The following is a 19,876-nucleotide window of genomic DNA, read 5'->3' on the forward strand; positions in this document are numbered from 1 at the left end:
CTCCAGAGACTCCACCACATGAAAGATACCAATGCGCGGATCACCCATTGGTATCTGGCTCTTCAGCCGTTTAAGTTCAAGGTGGTCCACAGACCGGGAGCGCAGATGGCTGTCGCCGACTTCCTTTCCGGGAATGGTGGGGGAGTGGTAGGCAGGCTGGATTTGGAATAATATAGACAAGTGTAATTCAATACTAAACAGGTGGCTGCAGAGAGATATCACTGTCGGGAAGTTGTCAATGAAGTGCTGATGGGTGTTGGAGTGTCAGAAGGCTGCGGAGAGGGACTCACTGAAGCTCCAGATGGATTTTGAGTGTCTGTGTGATTGCCCTGGGTGTGAGCAGCACTACCAGCAGCTGCAGCATTCAAAGCAAAGAGGGACTGATGGAGCTGTTGCACCAGCGCCTCGATGGTATCTGTGACATGCTGCAGATCATTGCATCATCATAGCCAGCAAGTTGTAAATGCATGGAGGAGTTGAGTCCCTGGTGAGTGGTGAAGAGAGCCCCCTCGTTCCACCCGCTAGCCGCGGCGAGGATACGAAAAGTTAAAGCGTGATGCAGCTTCTTCCCTGACGGATGCGGTGAAGCGTATCACCCATTTGCCTGCAGAAGTGATGAAGATTTCTCTTCCTTCTTCAACCGAGTCGCTGTTTTCTCTGCTGACCTGTCCTCACGCGACTCAAGTAAGAGGTTTGTCTGGGCTGAGACAGATTATTATAGTGTGTTATTCTTGTGTATTAAGGCTATTGCTTGTACAGTTTACAGACTGCCGAGGCCGCTCATTGCTGCTAATAATACTCAAGGTATTACTGTAAATTACTCATTCGTGGTAACAGATTTGCTGTGTTGTTGTCCAACCATGTTGGACTGTTTGCATTTCCGCCATCGTGGGTGAGACCATCACACTGAGTTTATCCATTAAAGATCCAACGACCGCGGCAGACGGATTACGAGCCGTTTACCGCGTCTCTGAGTGATAAAACTAACGGTTGCCTTCTCTCCTATGATCGCTAAAACCGGCTTCAGTGCCATCACCCTGTTCTCTCTCTCTTATACTAACCGCCCACACACACGACCCCTCACGAACATATCCGCATACACATTTGACAAGCAGATAACTTGGCGATAGAGTCCAGCTTTGTCCCTAAGTTATCGTACCAGCGGAGACACTCGTTAAATGGGCAGATGCCATTAACCAGTCTTTCAGGCCACATTCGCGGCCACATTCGCTGGCCGGAAACATCGCATAACACACTCTCCACGAGAGCCAAGACCGCCATTTTGTGCCCTCCTTCTCTCCATACACACTCACACACACACACACACACATACCCTCCTTTCATGTATTATAGGCTTGTTTGTTACCATATCTAATCATGTTACTGTTAGTTTGTAGTTGGAAGTCAGAAGTTTATTGACTGCATTGTATTGATTATTAATTGATATTACTGCATCAATAACCTTTTTCATACTTTAAAAGAGAAGTGTTTTGGTATTGTTCTGCATGCACTTGTGTCAAGGGCTGGTAGGGGATGTCAGTGCTCGGATTCAAGCCATCATTGTTTTCCTTTTGAATGTCGATGTTCTCCGGACGTCGACTTTCCTAAGAGAACAGTCCTATATGGAGACTGCTATACTGTCTGGTTATTAGTCCCTGATTCCAGGATGGTGCCCCGGCAATATGAATCCTTATTAATATTCTATTGATTTTGATAATTGATAGTTATCTCTGATGATTTTTTATTTAAAGGATTAAAAAGCTAATGTAAATTCTAATCAGTGTTCTGTTGATTTTAATAATTGATCATTATCTTTGATAATTATTAATTATTACTAATAATCAAACCCACTCCTGAACGAAGTGCCCAACACTACCTTGGACCATTCCGTGGGGAATTGGTTAGGCTGCATCTCAATTGTGAGAGAGCATTGTAGCAGAAATCCACTGCATCCCTCCGCTGACTCGAAGTAAGCGGTAGGAGTGGCCAGGGGACCCGATGAAGTTTTGACGGGTTTTGGAGGGTGAGAAGGCTGCGGAGAGGGACTCGTTGAAGCTCCAGATGGATTTGAGTGTCTGTGTGCTTGCACTGGTTGTGAGCAGCGCTACCAGCAGCTGCGGCAGTCAAAGCAGAGAGGGACTGACAGAGCTGTTGCACCAGCGCCTCGATGGTATCTGTGGCACGATGCAGATCCGATCCCGCAAAGTCCATAGCATGGTCATGTCTTCTGACAGGAAGTTGACAAACACACTGGTGATGAGAATGAACCCAGAAGCAGTGATTTTTATTGAGGAGCAGCAGTTGTAGACAGATGGATAATGGTGATCACAGAGAAGGATGAATACAGCGATGGAGGAAGAACAACAGGTGAGTAAAAACGGTGAGTAACAATGGAGATAATACCACACATGAGGAGAAGGGAAGGTGGGGAATAATCCAGAGGAAATAACGCTGAGAATAAATCCACTCAGTAGGCGAAAGGGATGAGAAGAACACAGCATGGGAAATCAGCGCGGTCTGTACTAGTCCTTTGTGAGACTTGACAGAGAATGTCAGTGAGAGGTGAGTATTTGTAGCATCCTTGATTAACTGTGTGTTTGTGTGCAGGTGTTCGTGATCAAAAATTCGGAGAGAGAGAGCGGAGTGTGGAAGGAGAGGAAGAGCCCGGCATGGGCATAAAAATCACATTCTTTATTATCCAAAATGGATAGTTTGTCCAGATTCATTTACCAGCCTTCTTACCCATACCAGTGAGAATGATTAAATCAATAAATTATGTCAGTTTTAAATTCAGTACAAATGTCAGTACATAAGGAAGGATGACCTAGTAAAAAACTATGAAGATGGGGTGTGAATGCAATTGAATTTGACGTCCTGAAACTGAAATGGTTAAAATCTTTTATTCAGAAGAGCCACTCTTTTTGGTTTATTGTCCCCAAGGTGAACTTTCAAAAATTGGGTGGACTAGACTTTCAGCTTTGTTGTGATTTTGATTGTAGCTCATTACTGGTTAAACTCTCTGCTTTCCATCAGCAAATCCATCTCTATTTGAAACGAATATGTAAACATAACTTTACACCACATAGCACACCAGTGTGGAATAATAGATACATATTGCTCAGTAGAAAATCTGTGTACACAGAGGAATGGAGATCCAAAGGGATTTGGGCTGTTGCTCATTTCTTGGATAATAATGGAAACTTGTACTGCATGAGGAGTTTTGTGAGAGATTCCAACTCCAATGTACTGTTAACAGTTACAATAGAATGATAAGGGCCATACCGATCTCTCTAAGATCAATGGTTAAAGAAGACATTTTGTACTCCAAAGTCTCCCCTGGACTGAGGCAGCTCTGCATAGAAGGAATTGACTTTTGTGACAGTAAATGTACCAACAGAGTTATTAAAAACATTATTTTAAAAGGAATGTTACCCAAACCAAGAAGAAAATATGTTCTTAAGGAATTTGGAGCTGAAGAGGTTAAGAAAATAAGGAAAAGATATATTTCATTTCCACTTCCGCCTAAGGTAAAAGTTTTTTTAAGTAATTTTTTTTTTTTTTAAATGAGATATATTCAACAAATGAATATCTAAGATTGAGATTCAGTTTTTATGTAAATATTTGGGCATTTTGTGAAACTGAAATAGAAAGTTTGGAATTTATTTTTCCATTTTGAATTAGTGCAACCTTTCTGGAGTGATAAGCAGAGCTGGCTACAGTTCAAGGAGATTGAGCTGTCACCACTGACAGTGAAGACAAGTGTTTTTGTCGAAAACAGGAACTTGGACTTTGTCCTCAACATTTTGTTGACACTGGGAATGTTTTTTGTACATAAATGTAGATACTTTAAGACTAAAACTCTTGAGTAAGTTATAGAAACTTGTTAAAGACAAGAAAGTCTTTAAACTGGTTTCATTAGTCGATTGACTATAAACTAATTTGAGAAAGCCCTATATATACACATTATATATATATATATATATATATAATGTCCATCCTTTTTGTATATCCCTTGTGGTTGTGCTTAACTTAAGGCAGAAGGTTTTTGATGAATACGAGTTGATTATGTGCCTTGTTTGTTTGTAACTCATGCTCTCAATAAAAATTAAAAAATTAAAAAAAATTTTTTTTTAAAAAACAGAGGGTGGCAGCAAGAGGTGGAGTGTTCTCTCTCTCTCTCTCTCTCTCTCTCTCTCTCTCTCTCTCTCTCTCTCTCTCTCGTGGGTGGAGTGTTCTCTCTCTCTCTCTCTCTCTCTCTCTCTCGTGGGTGGAGTTGTAAAAGATGAGTCATCTTTTCAGAAACGAAAGTAAGAAGCTTGCAGAGGCCTTCAACCTTAATGACGGAAATATTTTGTGGTAGGTTCAAATTTTACTAATAATAATGTGGTTGTATAAAAAATAGTTTCAGCTTTTTAAAGGGATTACAAAATGGGTGTTTATTTCCTTATTTCAAAGTGCAAACTACCTGGGTAACCTACTGTAAATGATCGAAACGTCAATGATTACAGTGATTTAAGTTAAACACATTTTATATTTACTTAGACTCGTGAAATTAGGTTTTAATTTCAGTGTATTAAAATAAATGTACAGAAAACCACCATGAATAATTATTTTATATCATGATATTTGTAGTTTCTGTGATTTCCCATAAACAGAATTACTGTAAACCTACTGGTTATTTGAGTTTGTCAAATGGCTTTCTGAAGTTATGCAGAATCTGCAACAGAAGATCTATATGAGGGCTGCTAAAGCACTAGCTGGAATTTGGCTTAAGAAACTAGCCAATTAAAGATGAGGTATAAAGTTATTTTTGCTACTTTATTTTTATGGTCGGTCTCAAGCAACCTTCCTTTTGATTCTTGAAGATGAAATCTGTGTTTCAATTTACTGCAAATCTGCTGTTATTGTTGATTCTAAGATTATTTCCTATTGTGCTTAAGTCAATTTAGAGTGAAAACCTTCAAATTAAATTGAGGAAATATGTCTGTAATAATTATTTTTAACTTCGTGTCTCCACAGTAAGGTCTGAAATCAGTAAAAAATCTGAGAAAAGGAAGTAGGAGTCACTTCCTCTAAAATGAGTCTCAATGAGGATAAAGACGAGAGAACTCACTCTAAAACAAGTTTCTGTGAGCAAAAAGAAGAATATGTTGCTGATCAGTACCAGATGCAAAGAACAGCATCTTCAGGATCAAGTTGTCTGTCTATAAAAAGTGAAGAATACATGAGGAATCTTAACCCTGTATCCAGTGATAAAGCAGAGACCTCTGACCTCAGGTAACTTACTGTATTAGCCATTTCTGCATTTTTTTTTTTTACAGATGCTATTATTTGAAGCAACTAATCATGCATTAATGCTGTATAGACACTGAAAGATTGAAAAACAAACTGCACAAAGGTCTGAAACATTGTTTTGTTTGTCTTTTGTCAGTATCACCAGAAAAAATAAAAAAAGAGGACCATTTCCAGAACCCAGCTGTGTGCCTATGATGAGTGATGACTCTATGAAGCATATCCCTGTATATAGTGATGGAGCAGTGACCTCTGACCCTTCGTTAGTAAAACAAACTTTCTCATGTAGCATTACTCAGATTGCAATCATAAATTGTCTCATAAATATCTCTGATGGTCTCCAAAGCTCATTCTCTTTTTTTCTGGCAGGTGGGAGATAAATGAGATGATTAGATCTGTGAAGACCTGTCAGACCCACATCAGGAAGCAAAACACAGAATCTGTCCATCCGACTCACACACTGCTGGAGGAGACTGAAAACCAGCAGCAGGATCCTCACCAAGCAGTAGATGATGTTCTTCAGAGAGTCAAAGACCAACACAAAACCAGCATGAAGAACAAGTATGAGAGTTTATTTGAGGGAATCAAACTACAAGAGAATCAAACCCTCCTAAACAGGATTTACACACAGCTCTACATCATAGAGGGAGAGAGTGAAGGGGTGAATGAAGAACATGAGGTTTTACACATGGAGAAAACAGCCAGAAATCAACACTTACAAGACAATCCAATCTACTGCAATGACATCTTTAAACCCTTACCTGAACCAGGATGTGAGGAGAAGAGAAAATACCAAATAAAATCTGTTCTTACTAAAGGCATCGCTGGAATTGGAAAAACAGTCTCTGTGCAGAAGTTCATTCTGGACTGGGCCGAGGGAAAAGCCAATCAGGATGTAGATTTCATGTTTGTGCTTCCATTTCGAGAGCTGAACTTGATTAAAGATGAGCAGTACAGTCTTCACAAACTTCTGCTGGACTTTCATCCTGAACTTCATGATCTGGACACAAAGATTTATGATGAGTGTAAAGTTTTGTTCATCTTTGACGGTCTGGATGAAAGCAGAATTCCACTGATGTTTTCAGACAGTGAGAAAGTTTCTGATGTGACTGAGACTTCATCAGTGGGAGTGTTGATGTCAAACCTCATCAAAGGAGATCTGCTTCCCTCTGCTCTCATCTGGATCACCTCCAGACCAGCAGCAGCCAATCAGATCCCCTCCAAATACATCAAACGTGTGACAGAAATCCAGGGATTCAGTGACCTTCAGAAGGAGGAATATTTCAGGAAGAAAATCAGTGATGAGCATCAAGCCAGCAGAATCATCTCACACATTAGAAGAGCAAGAAGCCTCCACATCATGTGCCACATACCAGTCTTCTGTTGGATCTCATCCACTGTGCTTCAAAACATCCTGAAACAAGATGACAGTGCAGAAATCCCTCAAACTCTGACTGAAATGTTCATTCACTTCCTGCTCATTCAGATCAATATGAGGAATCAGAAGTATGAAGAGAGAGATCCAGAGAAACTCCTGCAGTCCAACAGAGAAGTGATTGTGAAACTTGCTGAATTGTCTTTCAAACAGCTGATGAAGGGCAATGTCATGTTCTATGAGGAGGACCTGAGAGAAAGTGGCATAGACATCACTGATGCCTCAGAGTATTCTGGTATCTGCATTGAGATCTTTAAGGAGGAATCTGTGATTCATCAAAGGAAAGTCTACAGCTTCATACATCTCAGCTTTCAGGAGTTTCTGGCGGCTTTATATGTCTTTTACTGCTATTTACTTAGCACTACAGAAGCACTTTTTGATTCACTGCATAATCTTCATAAAAGAGCAGTAGATAAAGCCCTGCAGAGTGCAAATGGACACCTGGATCTTTTCCTGCGATTCCTGCTGGGAATCTCACTGGAGTCCAATCAGAGACTCTTACAGGATCTACTGACACACACAGAGAACAGCTCAGAGAGCATCAAGAAATCCTCACAGTATATTAAAGACAAAATAAAGGGTCAGAGTATTGATGATGTCTATGTTGATGATGATGATGATAATAACGATGATGAACTTTTCTCAGCTGAAAGATCCATCAATCTGTTTCTCTGTCAGCTGGAAATGAAAGATCAGACTCTGTACAGAGAAATTCAGGAGTTTCTGAAATCAGACAAACACTCAGAGAGTAAACTCTCTCCTGCTCAATGTTCAGCAATTGCCTACATGCTTCAGATGTCAGAGGAGGTGCTTGATGAGCTGGACCTGAAGAAATACAACACATCAGAGGAGGGTAGAAGAAGACTGATACCAGCTGTGAGCAACTGCAGGAAAGCTCTGTAAGTAATTTATTGTGTGCTGTTAAGGTTCGTGTATTTCAGTGTTTTCCACATGATTTTGTGAGACTGTGGTGGGGGGACCTCAGACCATCAAGGGGGTCTGAGAAAATGTTGTACATATTAAAGTTAAATACATCAATCTGGTGCACTTTGAAAGCAAAATTAAGAGGCTAGATCTATGGGGCCTGGGTAGCTCAGTGTTAAAGACGCTGGCTACCACCCCTGGAGTTGGCTAGTTCAAATCCCAGGGTGTGCTGAGTGACTCCAGCCGGGTCTCCTAAGCAACCAAACTGGCCCAGTTGCTAGGGAGGGTAGAGTCACACGGGGTAACCTCCTAGTCCTATAGTGATCGCTATAATGTGGTTCGCTCTCAGTGGGGCACGTGGTGAGTTGTGCATGGATGCTGCGGTGGATGGTGTAAAGCCTCCACTCCGCGGTAACACGCTCAACAAGCCACGTTATAAGATGCGCGGGTTGACGGTCTCAGACACAGAGGCAGCTGAGATTCATACTCCGCCACCCGGATTGAGGCATGTCACCACCACGAGGACTTAGAGCACATTGGGAATTGGGCATTCCAAATTGGGAGAAAAAGTAAAAAAAAAACAAAAAAAAAAAAAAAAAAAGCTAGATCTATGAAGAACTTTGTGCTCTAGTAAACAATATTGTGATCTAGTAGTAATTTAATCATAAACAAATATGAATGGTGATGACATGGCAAAAAGGTCACACCCACAAAGCATTGTAAACGAGACACGCAGTTCACAAATGGTCAAAACAAAAAACTGACTAGAGCATACATTTGAGCCATCAAAGAAATAAAGCAAAAGTGGTTAAAAAAATATACTAAAAAACATATACTGAATGAGGAGGACATATCATCATTTCCCTGTTCAACCTCGTTTATCGGCTTGAAAGTCCATATTTCATGCGTGGGGGCCTTTAACACAGATTTATTATCTATTATAGCCTAATGTTACATGATGAGCCAACTTGCTTCTCAGATGCTGAAAATAATTACATTGTCAGAGCCGCTGGTAATAAAGTTAACGTTAGATAATTGGCTAACGTTAGTTAGCTAGATATATAACGTTACATATGTCATACATTGTTTTTCACGACAAGCAGCTGGATTTGTCAATCGACATAAGTGAGGAGACTGACAGCTAATGTTCGATTAACATTAATTATCAATGATAACTTCTACAATAACGTTATCTGTTTGCTGTCGTACATTGATAATGATAAAATTGTGTTTGGACTAGTGGATAACTGCAGTGGATACTGTAACATTAGTTAAAGTTATTTACCCTTAAACAATGTTGTGTCCTCAAAATGCCTTGGTGTCTTGGATGCAGCTAGGTGGTTCCAGTCAGGGGTTGAATTAACTGAAAATTATCTGTCATTTACCACTTTTTTGAAAGACTGACAGAAAATTTCAAATGCCCTCATTTTGTCATTTTGACAGATAAAAAAAAGAAAACATTTTCACCTAGTGCAGTGATTCTCAACCGGGTGTCCACGGACCCCTAGTGGTCCATGGCGTAATTGAAGGGGGTCTGTAGAATCTTTTAATATATATTTTAAAATCACGTTGTTGAGAGAGACAGGAAAAAAAGTTGCATCTGTGTATAAGTCGCACTGCCACAGGTTGTATACGGAAGGCATTAGGACCTGGGAGCTGCCGTCTGCATGACTTCCCTTCAGGCACTCAGAATCAGATGTAAGTAAGTAAAGTTTATTTATATAGCACCTTTTGCAGATATAAATTACAAATTGCTTCACAGAGTGTAACGGTTAGGATGGGCAAGGAGGAGGCGGGAACTGGCTGAACAATCAAAATAATGTTTAATGAAAACTTAAAAGACTCAAACATACACACACTCAGCAGCTGCGTGTGGCTTTCTCTCTCGAACTGCCACATCCGGCTCGGCTTTATCCCTCTTCTCGGCTCACGGCCCGGCCCTGCCCTCCTCCTCGTCACACTCCTCCCTCCTTTGCCTCAGGCCGGGGAACCCCTGGCATGACGTACATCCCTCCCTCCTTTCCAAGAGGGGGCGTTGCCCTTCCGGCCACGCCTACCGGTAGGCTTTCCCCACCTCTCTCGAGACTTGGGAGGGAGACAAGTGGAGGGAAAAGGGGAGGCAGAGCGACAGTGAGAGAAAGAGAGGAGAGAGAGAAAAAAAATTGCTCGCCGGTTCCCAGACACGCTCCTCGACCGCTCCTCCACCTTCTGGCAGACAACAGCTGCTCCTCCCTGGGCGGACAGCAGTGAGTCCTCTGACCCCTGGCGGATGGAGGCCGTTCCTCTGCGTTCTGGTGGCTGGTAGCGACTCCTCCATCCCCCGGCAGACGGCCGCGGCTGCTCCTTTCGGCAGACGGCAGTGGCGAGGACTCCAAGACAGCGCATCCCTCCTCCTTCCTGGGTTTTGGCACCAATGTAACAATATAAAAGATGGGCAAGGAGGAGGCGGGAACCGGACGGACCATCAAAATAATGATTAATGAAAGCCTAAAAAGACAAACATAAACACACACGGCAGCTGCGTGTGGCTCTCTCTCTCAAAAACTGCCACATCTGGCTCAGCTTTGTCCCTCTCCTCGGCTGATTAGCCCAATTGGGAGCCGGCCGTGCACCCTTACGGCCCGACCCTGCCCTTGTCCTAGTCACACTGAGATATTAAAATGCAATAAAACAAAACATAAATCACAATAAAGAAAACATCAGAAACGAATAAAAAATATACAGTAGAAAAGACATGCAAAACAATCTAAACATAGAGCTTAACACCCAACTCTAATTAAAAGCTTGTCTGAATAAAAAGGTCTTCAGCTGGTTTTTAAAAGAGTCAACAGAGTCAATATAATGTAAGGACCAGGGAAGTGCGTTCCATAGCCTAGGTGTCACTGCTTGAAAGGATTGATCCCCACGGGTTTTAAATCCTGAACCACCAACTATCTCTGGCCAGATGATGTCAAGATGTGCTTGAAATTGCCTCAGCATCTTCACATCGTATCACGGTGCATTTGGGCTCGATTTAATCAGGAGAATTTGCTTTAAGTAGTGGTGTGTAACAGTTTTTCATATTCTGTTCTTTTAAAGAAAGAAAAACATGAGAAATAAACAACGTCTGTTTATATGTAACATTAAGCTGTATACAAATAAACTGCTTTTAGTCTGAGTAAAACAGTATATACCTATTGTATTCTATTAATTCATTATTGTCAGTGGCTGCCTTCCTGTGGTTATTATTTCTGATATTTGCAACCCACCCTCTATACATTAATTATCCGGTTCACTGACTGAATGTTTTTACTATGATGAAACGTCATTTTGAAGGCATGTGAGGACTTGCTTTTGTAAGCAGCTAGAGTTTGTTAACACAGTACTGTTATGATGGACTGAATATTTTGCATAAAATACTTAATGATGGCAAAATACTCTGAATAGTCTTCTTAAAAATGCTACCGTCTTGATGACTGGTGTTTATGTTTGTTTGTAAGCATATGTGTTTTGGTGTGTGGTGCATGTTTGACTGGCTGTCATCAATTACAGTACATATCATGTAAAAATAGCTTTGGACTACAAGTCACAGGACCTAGGAAATTAGGATGATGGGAAAAAAATAAAAATAAATGCAACTTATACCAGAAAACATAGTAGGTAGGCCTCTATATATATATTTATTTTTATTTTTATTTTACATGGTAATATTATCTCCAAAATAGGAAATAAATCAGGTTAATGTTTATTGACTTTAAAATACTGATCAGTATAGCGGCAGCCAGTAGCCACTGTGAGTCTAAGTAGTGGGAAATTTCCAGTGACTCGTTCTGATGCAATTGAAACCATAGTGGTTTATTGACAGGAAAGTGATGATTAGTCCAGTGCAGATAAAAAAAAGTAGCAAAAGAAAATTAAGGTAATGATGACTCAAATAAGACAATCAAAGGCATTCGACAGATATGTTCAACAGAAAGTGAGAGTTTCCAGCTACTCACCCCCTCTCTCTCCACTTACTACAAACAGGAAACAGACACATGTAAATACCCACCTATGCCCTACTACCCGGAAGTGGACAACCAAATTACAAAATAAAAGACACAACCATTTTAGGCATTTGATATACAAAGTTGCTCATTGTCTGTCTGTCTGGCTGTTTTTTTTTTTTTTTACTGTAATGTCTGTATAGTAATGTTTAAACTTTCAGACAAGGCTTTTCATACCAACATCAAAGTTGGAAAACTGAAAATGCCAGCACTCATGAAACAATCATAAAGATTTGTAAGATCGTATGTTATCCTACAACTTGTGTCGAATTAATTCATATGATTGTACAACACCAAATCACATCATTCGCCATCCTTCTCAAAAATGACAATTACGTACTTGATACTGTCTTAACATACTCTAAAACCATCCTATAGTGCTTACTCTACTGAATGGTTAGGTTTAGATAAGGGAGTTTAGGTTGTGGCTTAACGTTAATTAACATGTGCTCAATGCCTCACATGGAGCTTTCACTTACTTCTGCGATGCACATCCAGGCATTTGCATGTAATCAATTCGTACACATTTAAAAAAAAAAAAATCATACATCATCATAAGATGTAGTGTTATTTAAAAAAATTGTGAAGCCCTGAAGATCATGAAATGAATCTAATAACACACATTTTAGGAAACGTTGTGGTAAATAATGAATATTTACAATATTGTTTCATTTTATATGACCAGCAAAATCAGCATGATTATATTGTGAATATTCTATATATCACCCAGCCCTAACTGAAGTTGAACTATCCAAGTGGAGGTGTGTTTAATTACACAATACCGAGATAGCACACATATATATCTGAGATGTCTGTTTATGAGCACTTAATCTGGGAAGCATGACATTTTAAATAACACTGGATAAACATTTCAAAAAGAGCAGATTTACATACTTTCTAAGTCATCAATGTCTCAAAGACATCTGCTGAATGTCTTATTGACATCTGAGTGTAAAAGTCTTTATAACACACCTATTGCATATGAGAAGACATTCTAAAAATACGTCTTCCATATGAAAACACACACATCAAATAGATGTCGGGGTGATTGTATTGCTTGTGCGATCTTGCTAGGAATTCCATAATGTATGCCGAACATAGCAGACCTCTTGATTGAGACAAATGCTTTCTTGAAATCAATGAATACTGCATATAGAGGGAGGTTTTGTCGCTAGCCTCTTCGATTAGGCATATTAATATGTGGAGTGCTCTTTAGAAACTTGCTTGGTTCACTCTTAGAACCTTGTTGACAGGTTCCCTAATCCTAATTAAGAGGACTTTGTTGTACACTTTGGCTGCTATCGATGTGAGACATTACCTCGGTAGTTGGTCATTTGGGATAAGTTCCCTTTCTTCGGTAGTGGAACGATCAGGGCTGTTGTGAATTGTCTCTGGGCCATTTCTGCTTTGTATACGAAATTACAAATATTGCAAAGCCATTTGATCACTGCTACTCCTCCATAATTGAGAGCTTCCGGTGTTATTGCGTCGTCGCATCCTGGTGATTTCCCATTTTTTTGCCATTCTACCGCTTGTTTGACTTCATCGATTGTGAAAGGACCGGTGTTGATATCAAGATCTTTTCCAGCTGGTTGAATTGTTATGTCTTGTTCCTTGGATGGTGAGCTGGCTTTGACATTTAGTAGTGTAAGAAAAAATAAAACAAAGGATGGATCTTTGGTTGAAGATGCTGAAGTCTTTTTTTGCAGTGTAGCAGTGACAATGTGGATGAATTACCTTGGATTTAGCAGAGTCAGACTGAACAATGAACATCATAAACTTAGATTTTTAACCAGTTTCCTGCCCACAATGTAGTTGAAGTTGTGCTCGTCATGTAAATTAAGCCCCCTAAAAGAAATGGTCTGTATGTTAATTAAGCTCAGGCACCCCATTGTCTGAGATGGTTCTCTATGGCCCATTCCCATGCCCATTCTACAAATGATGAAGATCATTTGGTCATGTTGGGACCCCTCTGTGGTGTGAAAGCATCAGGTTGTAAACATTTCTTTGTTTTCATATTAATCACGCAATTTAGGTGATGTGGCCATTCTGAGATCAGGTCAACTGAAACTCATATTTTAGGGCAGAATTCTGTCATTTCTTACAGGAGAGAAAGTATTTCTGCCACTCGCTGAGCAGCTCATTGAGCAGCTCATTGAGCTAGTTGATGGTAGTTCCATCCGCTTTTTTCACCTTATTTAATGAAGTTGCTCCTTCTGCTTATTTCATTTATGATTTCCCAAGTCATTTTTATTTTGTTTGTTCTTGCAGTTTGCTCAATTTGATCTCCAAGAACTCATTTTCATCGTTCTCATAGGACATTTTGAGTTGCTCATTGTAGGGCTTTACTGGTTGTTTAGATCAGTGTTACTATCAGAAAAAATTAATAATTATTTCTGTAGTTATTAATTCATATTTAAATTAATCAATTGAATCTAACTCATTAAAACCTCATATGGGTTCCAGTAAATGTAGTGTGCTACGTTTAGGAGCAAGTTTTGGTTATTAGCAATAATTAATAATTATCAAAGATAATTATTAATTATTAAAATCAATAGAACATTGATGAGAATCAATGTTAGCTTTTTTTAATCCTTTAAATCAACAATTATCAAAGATAATCGTTAATTGTTAACATCGATGAAACATTAATTAAAATTAACACTAGCTTATTGATCATTCAAATTCAACAATCATCAAAGATAATTATCAATTATCAAAAATCAATAGAATATTAATAAGGATTAACATTGACGGGGCACCACCCTGAAATCAGGGACTAATAACCAAATAGTAAAACAGTCTCAATATTAGATTGTTTTCTTAGGAAAATCGACATCCGAAGAATATCGATTTTCCGGAAAAAACAATGAATGAAGGTTTGAATCCGAGCACTGACATCCCGTCAGCATGACACAGGCGTATGCAAAACAAACCAAAACACTTCTCTTGCAGTAATATCAATTAATAATTAATACAATGCAGTCAATAAACTTCCGACTTACAACTACAAACTAAACAGTGATATGATTAGATGTGGAAATAAAATAATCCTATAACACATAAGGTGTGTGTGTGACAGTGTGTGTGTCAGTGTGGTTAGTACGAGAGAGAGAGAGAGAGAGAGAGAGAGAGAGAGAGAGAGTGACAGCCCTGAAGCCGATTTCACAATAGTGGGAGAGAAAGCAGCTCTCAGTTTATCACTCAGAGACGCGGTGGACGGCTCGTAAAAGTCCCGCGTTATTTGACTCTTTAATGGATGAACTCAGTTGCTGTCTCACCTGCGATGGCGAAATTGCACAACAGTCCAATTTGGTTGGACCACAATACAGCAAAACAAATGTGATAATTAATACCCTGAGTATTAATAATGAGCGGACATGGCGGTCCGTAAACTGTACAAGCAAAAACCTTGAAACACAAGAATAACACACTATAATATTCTATCTCTGCCCAGACGTAAACCTCTTACTTTAATCGCATGAGGACACAGGTAGAATGTGTTTTCCTCCGTCCTTTAACTCTGACCCGGTTCCTTGAGGCTCGGGTGATGACGGGAGGCCATTTCCTCGCTCTGTCGGCGGGCGGTACGGCTGTTGATTCTCGGCGGGCTGGCGGAGAACTCAGAAATGTTGACTTGATTGAAGATGGAAGAGAAATCTTTAATCTCTTCACTTCTGTAGGCAAACGGATGAGGTCTCCTTCGGATCCGTTACAGTGTTCGGTTGAACACAGAGTAATCTCAACTCGTCCAGCGAGATGGAGATTGTATGGCTACAGTTTCAAGTCGGACGTTACTTCCTTGTGCCACGAGGTTGCACATGAGAGCAGCGTTGAACTGCGTCCACACACTGCAAGCAAAGTCGCTGGAAGCAAATCCCGGAAGCATTTCAGAGGTATTTCAACTCCTGATGATGTCATGTTTGAGGGACGTTCTGTTGTGTGCCTCATCCAATAGGAGTTGAGAGTTCAATCCTTTAGTGAGCAAGGCTTCATGGATTTGTAATCTGTTTTGGACTCCCTTTGTTTGATTTTGGCGCGATTTTTATCAGTAAGATTTACGATTTGGAAGGTGGGGGCTTGAGTTAGGTTTTTACGACTATATTAGGCCTGCCTTTGTCTTCTATCTGAATACATGAGGCCCAACATCATTGAACAGTTGCCTTTGCTGTAGGGTCTCAAGCATCTTTGTGCATTTCAGTTCCTTTTTGGCTTTGTTTCTGTTTGAGAGCAGCTTTTCTGTTTCCTGACTAACCCAGTTTTTCTTTGTTATTAGCTGTTTCTTGCTGACTATTTTGGTTGCTGCTGCTTTGATGATTTCGGCAAATTTGTTGTAATTTGATTGAAGGTTGTCTTCTGTGATTTCTTCATCTCATAACAGATCAAATGGATTCTTACTATGTAGTTGAACATGTCTTGGAGGTCCTTGTGCTGGAGTCAACTCCATTCGAATTTGTATCGCTTGTCCTTGGGTTTTTGAACGGCTCTTAGTGTTATCTTGATTTTCACACTAACAGTGCGATGGTTTGAGTCTAGCTTCAAGGTGTTGTAGGCTCTAGTGTTTTGGATGGATCTCAGCCATTTTCCATTCACCATTATGTGGTCAAGTTGGGCTCTGTTTATGCTGTCTTTGATTTTGTTGCTGGGATGCTGCCATGTCCAGATTTGTGATGTGGGAATCTAGCCTAGCAAGGATGAAGCTCAACTAAGCTCAACTAGCCGCTTGCCGTTTTCATTGCTCTTGACATAAAAGTGACTTCTTTTTGGATTTGCTCGGCTACTGTCCTTTCCAATTCTTGCATTGAAGTCGCCTGCCATGATCAAAAGGTCATGCGGTGGCATGTCATTGATATACTTCGAAAGATCGATGTAGAATATGTTCACCGCATATTGTTGTGTGTGGTTTTTGTCCTCTGCTGGCGAGTAGATGATGATGATGGTGGTGGTTGAATTGCCATCGAAGTTGGCTCTCATGATTCAGTTGGAGATCAGTTGAGTTGATGTCAGGTGCTGCGCTAGTCTGTTGTTCATTATAAGGCAGATGCCACCTTGTGGTGTTGCAGAGCAAATGACGTAGCAGCAGTTAGTACCATTATAGGATTCGACATGAGTTGCCACTGGTTCCAATGTCTGTCTGCGATGCTCTTGTACTGTAACCATTGATGTGTTGTTTTCTTCGCATCCGTATATGAGTTGGTGCAGTTTCCCGGCTTTCTTCAATGTCCTTACATTGTATGTCGAGATAATGGTGTGCTCATAGTGTGAGTTGTGTGTGCTGGAATGTTTTCGGTTGGTTGCAGTTTGGTCAAGGGCAGGATTTGCCACTATCATATGTTGCACTACGGCCAAACGAGAACTGTGCTTGGTTCTTTCCCGAATGGGTGCTTCATTTATACGTTTCAGTGTAAGTTTTGTTATGAGAGAAAGAACGGGTTACAAGCCCTGTAATTTCTCTGTATTGGCTGTGTTGGTTACATAGTACAACAGCAAAGCTTGGTCTTCAACTCTGGCCAGGCATCATTTCTCATTTACCTGGGCTTGTGACCAGCATCTTGCCATACTATAGACTATAGATCTCCCCCAAGGTATCCCCCAGTGTATTAACGATCTATAGAAGTACTGGCTCAATCCACAAAAGGCTGAGTTATATAACCACATTAGATGTTTGTATTATTATTCAAAATATATGAAGTTGGAAACACTTATGTACTGACAGGGCACATTTTCATACTGAATCACATTTTTATTTGCATGCCCTCACTTCAAATTAGAATTGAATGACTTAAATGTCTAAAAAAAATAAAGCATTAAAGTGGAAATAAAAATATAGATGAATCTTGTCAGTACTGAAATAAACTCAGCAAAAAAAGAAATGTCCCTTTTTCAGGACACTGTATTTTAAAGATAATTTTGTAAAAATCCAAATAACTTTTGGGTCTGCAATACAGATCTTTATTGTAAAGGGTTTAAACAATGTTCTCCATGCTTGTTCAATGAACCATAAACAATTAATGAACATGCGCCTGTAGAACGTTCGTTAAGACACTAACAGCTTACAGATGGTAAGTAATCAAGGTCACAGTTATAAAAACTTCGAGAGACTAATCAGAGATTACATCTGCTCTGTGCTGCCTGCCTCACTGGAGTTTGCATACCGCAACAATCGCTCCACTGATGATGCCATTGCATCTACACTACACACTGCTCTCTCACAGCTGGAAAAAAGGAACACTTATGTGAGAATGCTGTTTGTAGACTACAGCTCAGCATTCAACACCATAGTGCCCTCCAAGCTTGATGTGAAACTCTGGGCTCTGGGCTTAAATAGCTCGCTGTGCAGCTGGATCCTGGACTTCCTATCAAGCAGATGCCAGGTGGTTAGAATGGGCAGCAACATCTCCTCATCACTGACCCTCAACACTGGAGCCCCACAGGGCTGTGTTCTCAGCCCACTTCTGTATTCCCTGTACACACATGACTGTGTGGCAACACATAGCTCCAGTGCCATCATTAAGTTTGCTGATGATACGACGGTGGTAGGTCTGATCATTGACAATGATGAAACAGCCTACAGAGAGGAGGTGCACACTCTGACATGCTGGTGTCGGGAGCACAACCACTCCCTCAATGTCAGTAAGACCAAGGAGCTTGTGGTGGACTTAAGGAGAAAAGACAGAGAACACAGCCCCATCACCATTAATGGAGCACTGGTGGAGAGAGTCAGCAGCTTCAAGTTCCTCGGTGTCCACATCACAGAGGAACTCACATGGTCCATCCACACTGAAGCCATTGTGAAGAAGGCTCACCAGCACCTCTTCTTCCTGAGATGGCTGAGGAAGTTTTGAATGAACCACCTCATCCACACACGGTTCTACACCAGCACTGTAGAGAGCATTCTGACTGGCTGCATCACTGCCTGGTATGGCAACAGCACTGCCCTCAACCGCAAAGCCCTGCAAAGGGTGGTGCGAACTGCCAGACACATCATCGGAGGTGAGCTTATCTCCCTCCAGGACATACTATATACCAGCCGGTGTGTGAAAAAAGCTTGGAGGATCATCAGAGACTCCAGCCACCTGAGCCATGGGCTGCTCTCACTACTACCATCAGGCAGGCGGTATCGCAGCATCAGCACCCGCACCAGCCAACTTCATGACAGCTTCTTTCCCCAAGCAATCAGACTTTTGAACACTTGATCTCTCACGATCAATAAACATCAGCACTGCACTTTATAAATCTTACACTGGACTGTCATAAATGATATTCTCTCTTAACAACACACGGGCAACTGACTATCAACCAACAGCCTGACTGTCAGTACAGTACAATACAACCTACTGTATATTTTATATATATTATATATACTATTTTATTGTATAATGTGTATTCTATATTGTGTGTATTGTATACTGTACATTATATATTATATTGTATATTGTGTTGTGTGTAATTATGTGTAAATTAGGTATGTAAAATCTGTAGTGTAAATCTGATTTTTATTGTAAATTGGTATAGGTCTCATCACTGTCATGACTGCTGTGTTGCTCGGAACTGTACCCAAGACTTTCCCCCACTGTTGCACTTGTGTATATGGTTGAGTGACAATAAAGGGATTTGATTTTGATTTGAGATGTGTCCGTACTGTGAGATGCCTAAGACAGTGTTACAGGGAGACAGGAAGGACAGCTGATCATCCTTGCAGTGGCAGACCACGTGTAACAACACCTGCACAGGATTGGTACATCCAAATATCACACATGTGGACAGGTACAGGATGGCAACAACTGCCCGAGTTACACCAGGAACACACAATCCCTCCATCAGTGCTCAGACTGTCCGCAATAGACTGAGAGAAGCTGGACTGAGGGCTTGTAGGCCTGTTGTAAGGCAGGTCCTTACCAGACATCACCGGCAACAATGTCACCTATGGGCACAAACCCACCTTCACTGGACCAGACAGGACTGGCAAAAAGTGCTTTTCACTGACGAGTCGCGGTTTTCTCTCACCAGGGGTGATGGTCGGACTCGCGTTTATCGTTGAAGGACTGAGCGTTACACCGTGGCCTGTACTCTGGAGCGGGATCGATTTGGAGGTGGAGGGTTTGTCATGATCTGGGGCAGTGTGTCACAGCATCATCAGACTGAGCTTGTTGTCATTGCAGGCAATCTCAATGCTGTGCATTACAGTGAAGACATCCTC

General features: G+C 40.8%; 1 protein-coding gene across 1 annotated transcript in view; it reads left to right on the forward strand.

The window, feature by feature from the left end:
* LOC127444817 (uncharacterized) overlaps positions 1-19,876 on the forward strand; it is an 82,903-nt gene that overhangs the window by 53,054 nt on the left and 9,973 nt on the right. The window contains exons 12-14 of the mRNA XM_051704357.1: positions 5,054-5,277; positions 5,432-5,554; positions 5,662-7,626. Coding sequence (XP_051560317.1) covers positions 5,054-5,277; positions 5,432-5,554; positions 5,662-7,626 — 2,312 coding nt within the window. The remainder of the gene's footprint in view (positions 1-5,053; positions 5,278-5,431; positions 5,555-5,661; positions 7,627-19,876) is intronic.

Source organism: Myxocyprinus asiaticus, chromosome 8, assembly GCF_019703515.2.
Source record: "Myxocyprinus asiaticus isolate MX2 ecotype Aquarium Trade chromosome 8, UBuf_Myxa_2, whole genome shotgun sequence".
Lineage (NCBI taxonomy): Eukaryota > Metazoa > Chordata > Actinopteri > Cypriniformes > Catostomidae > Myxocyprinus > Myxocyprinus asiaticus.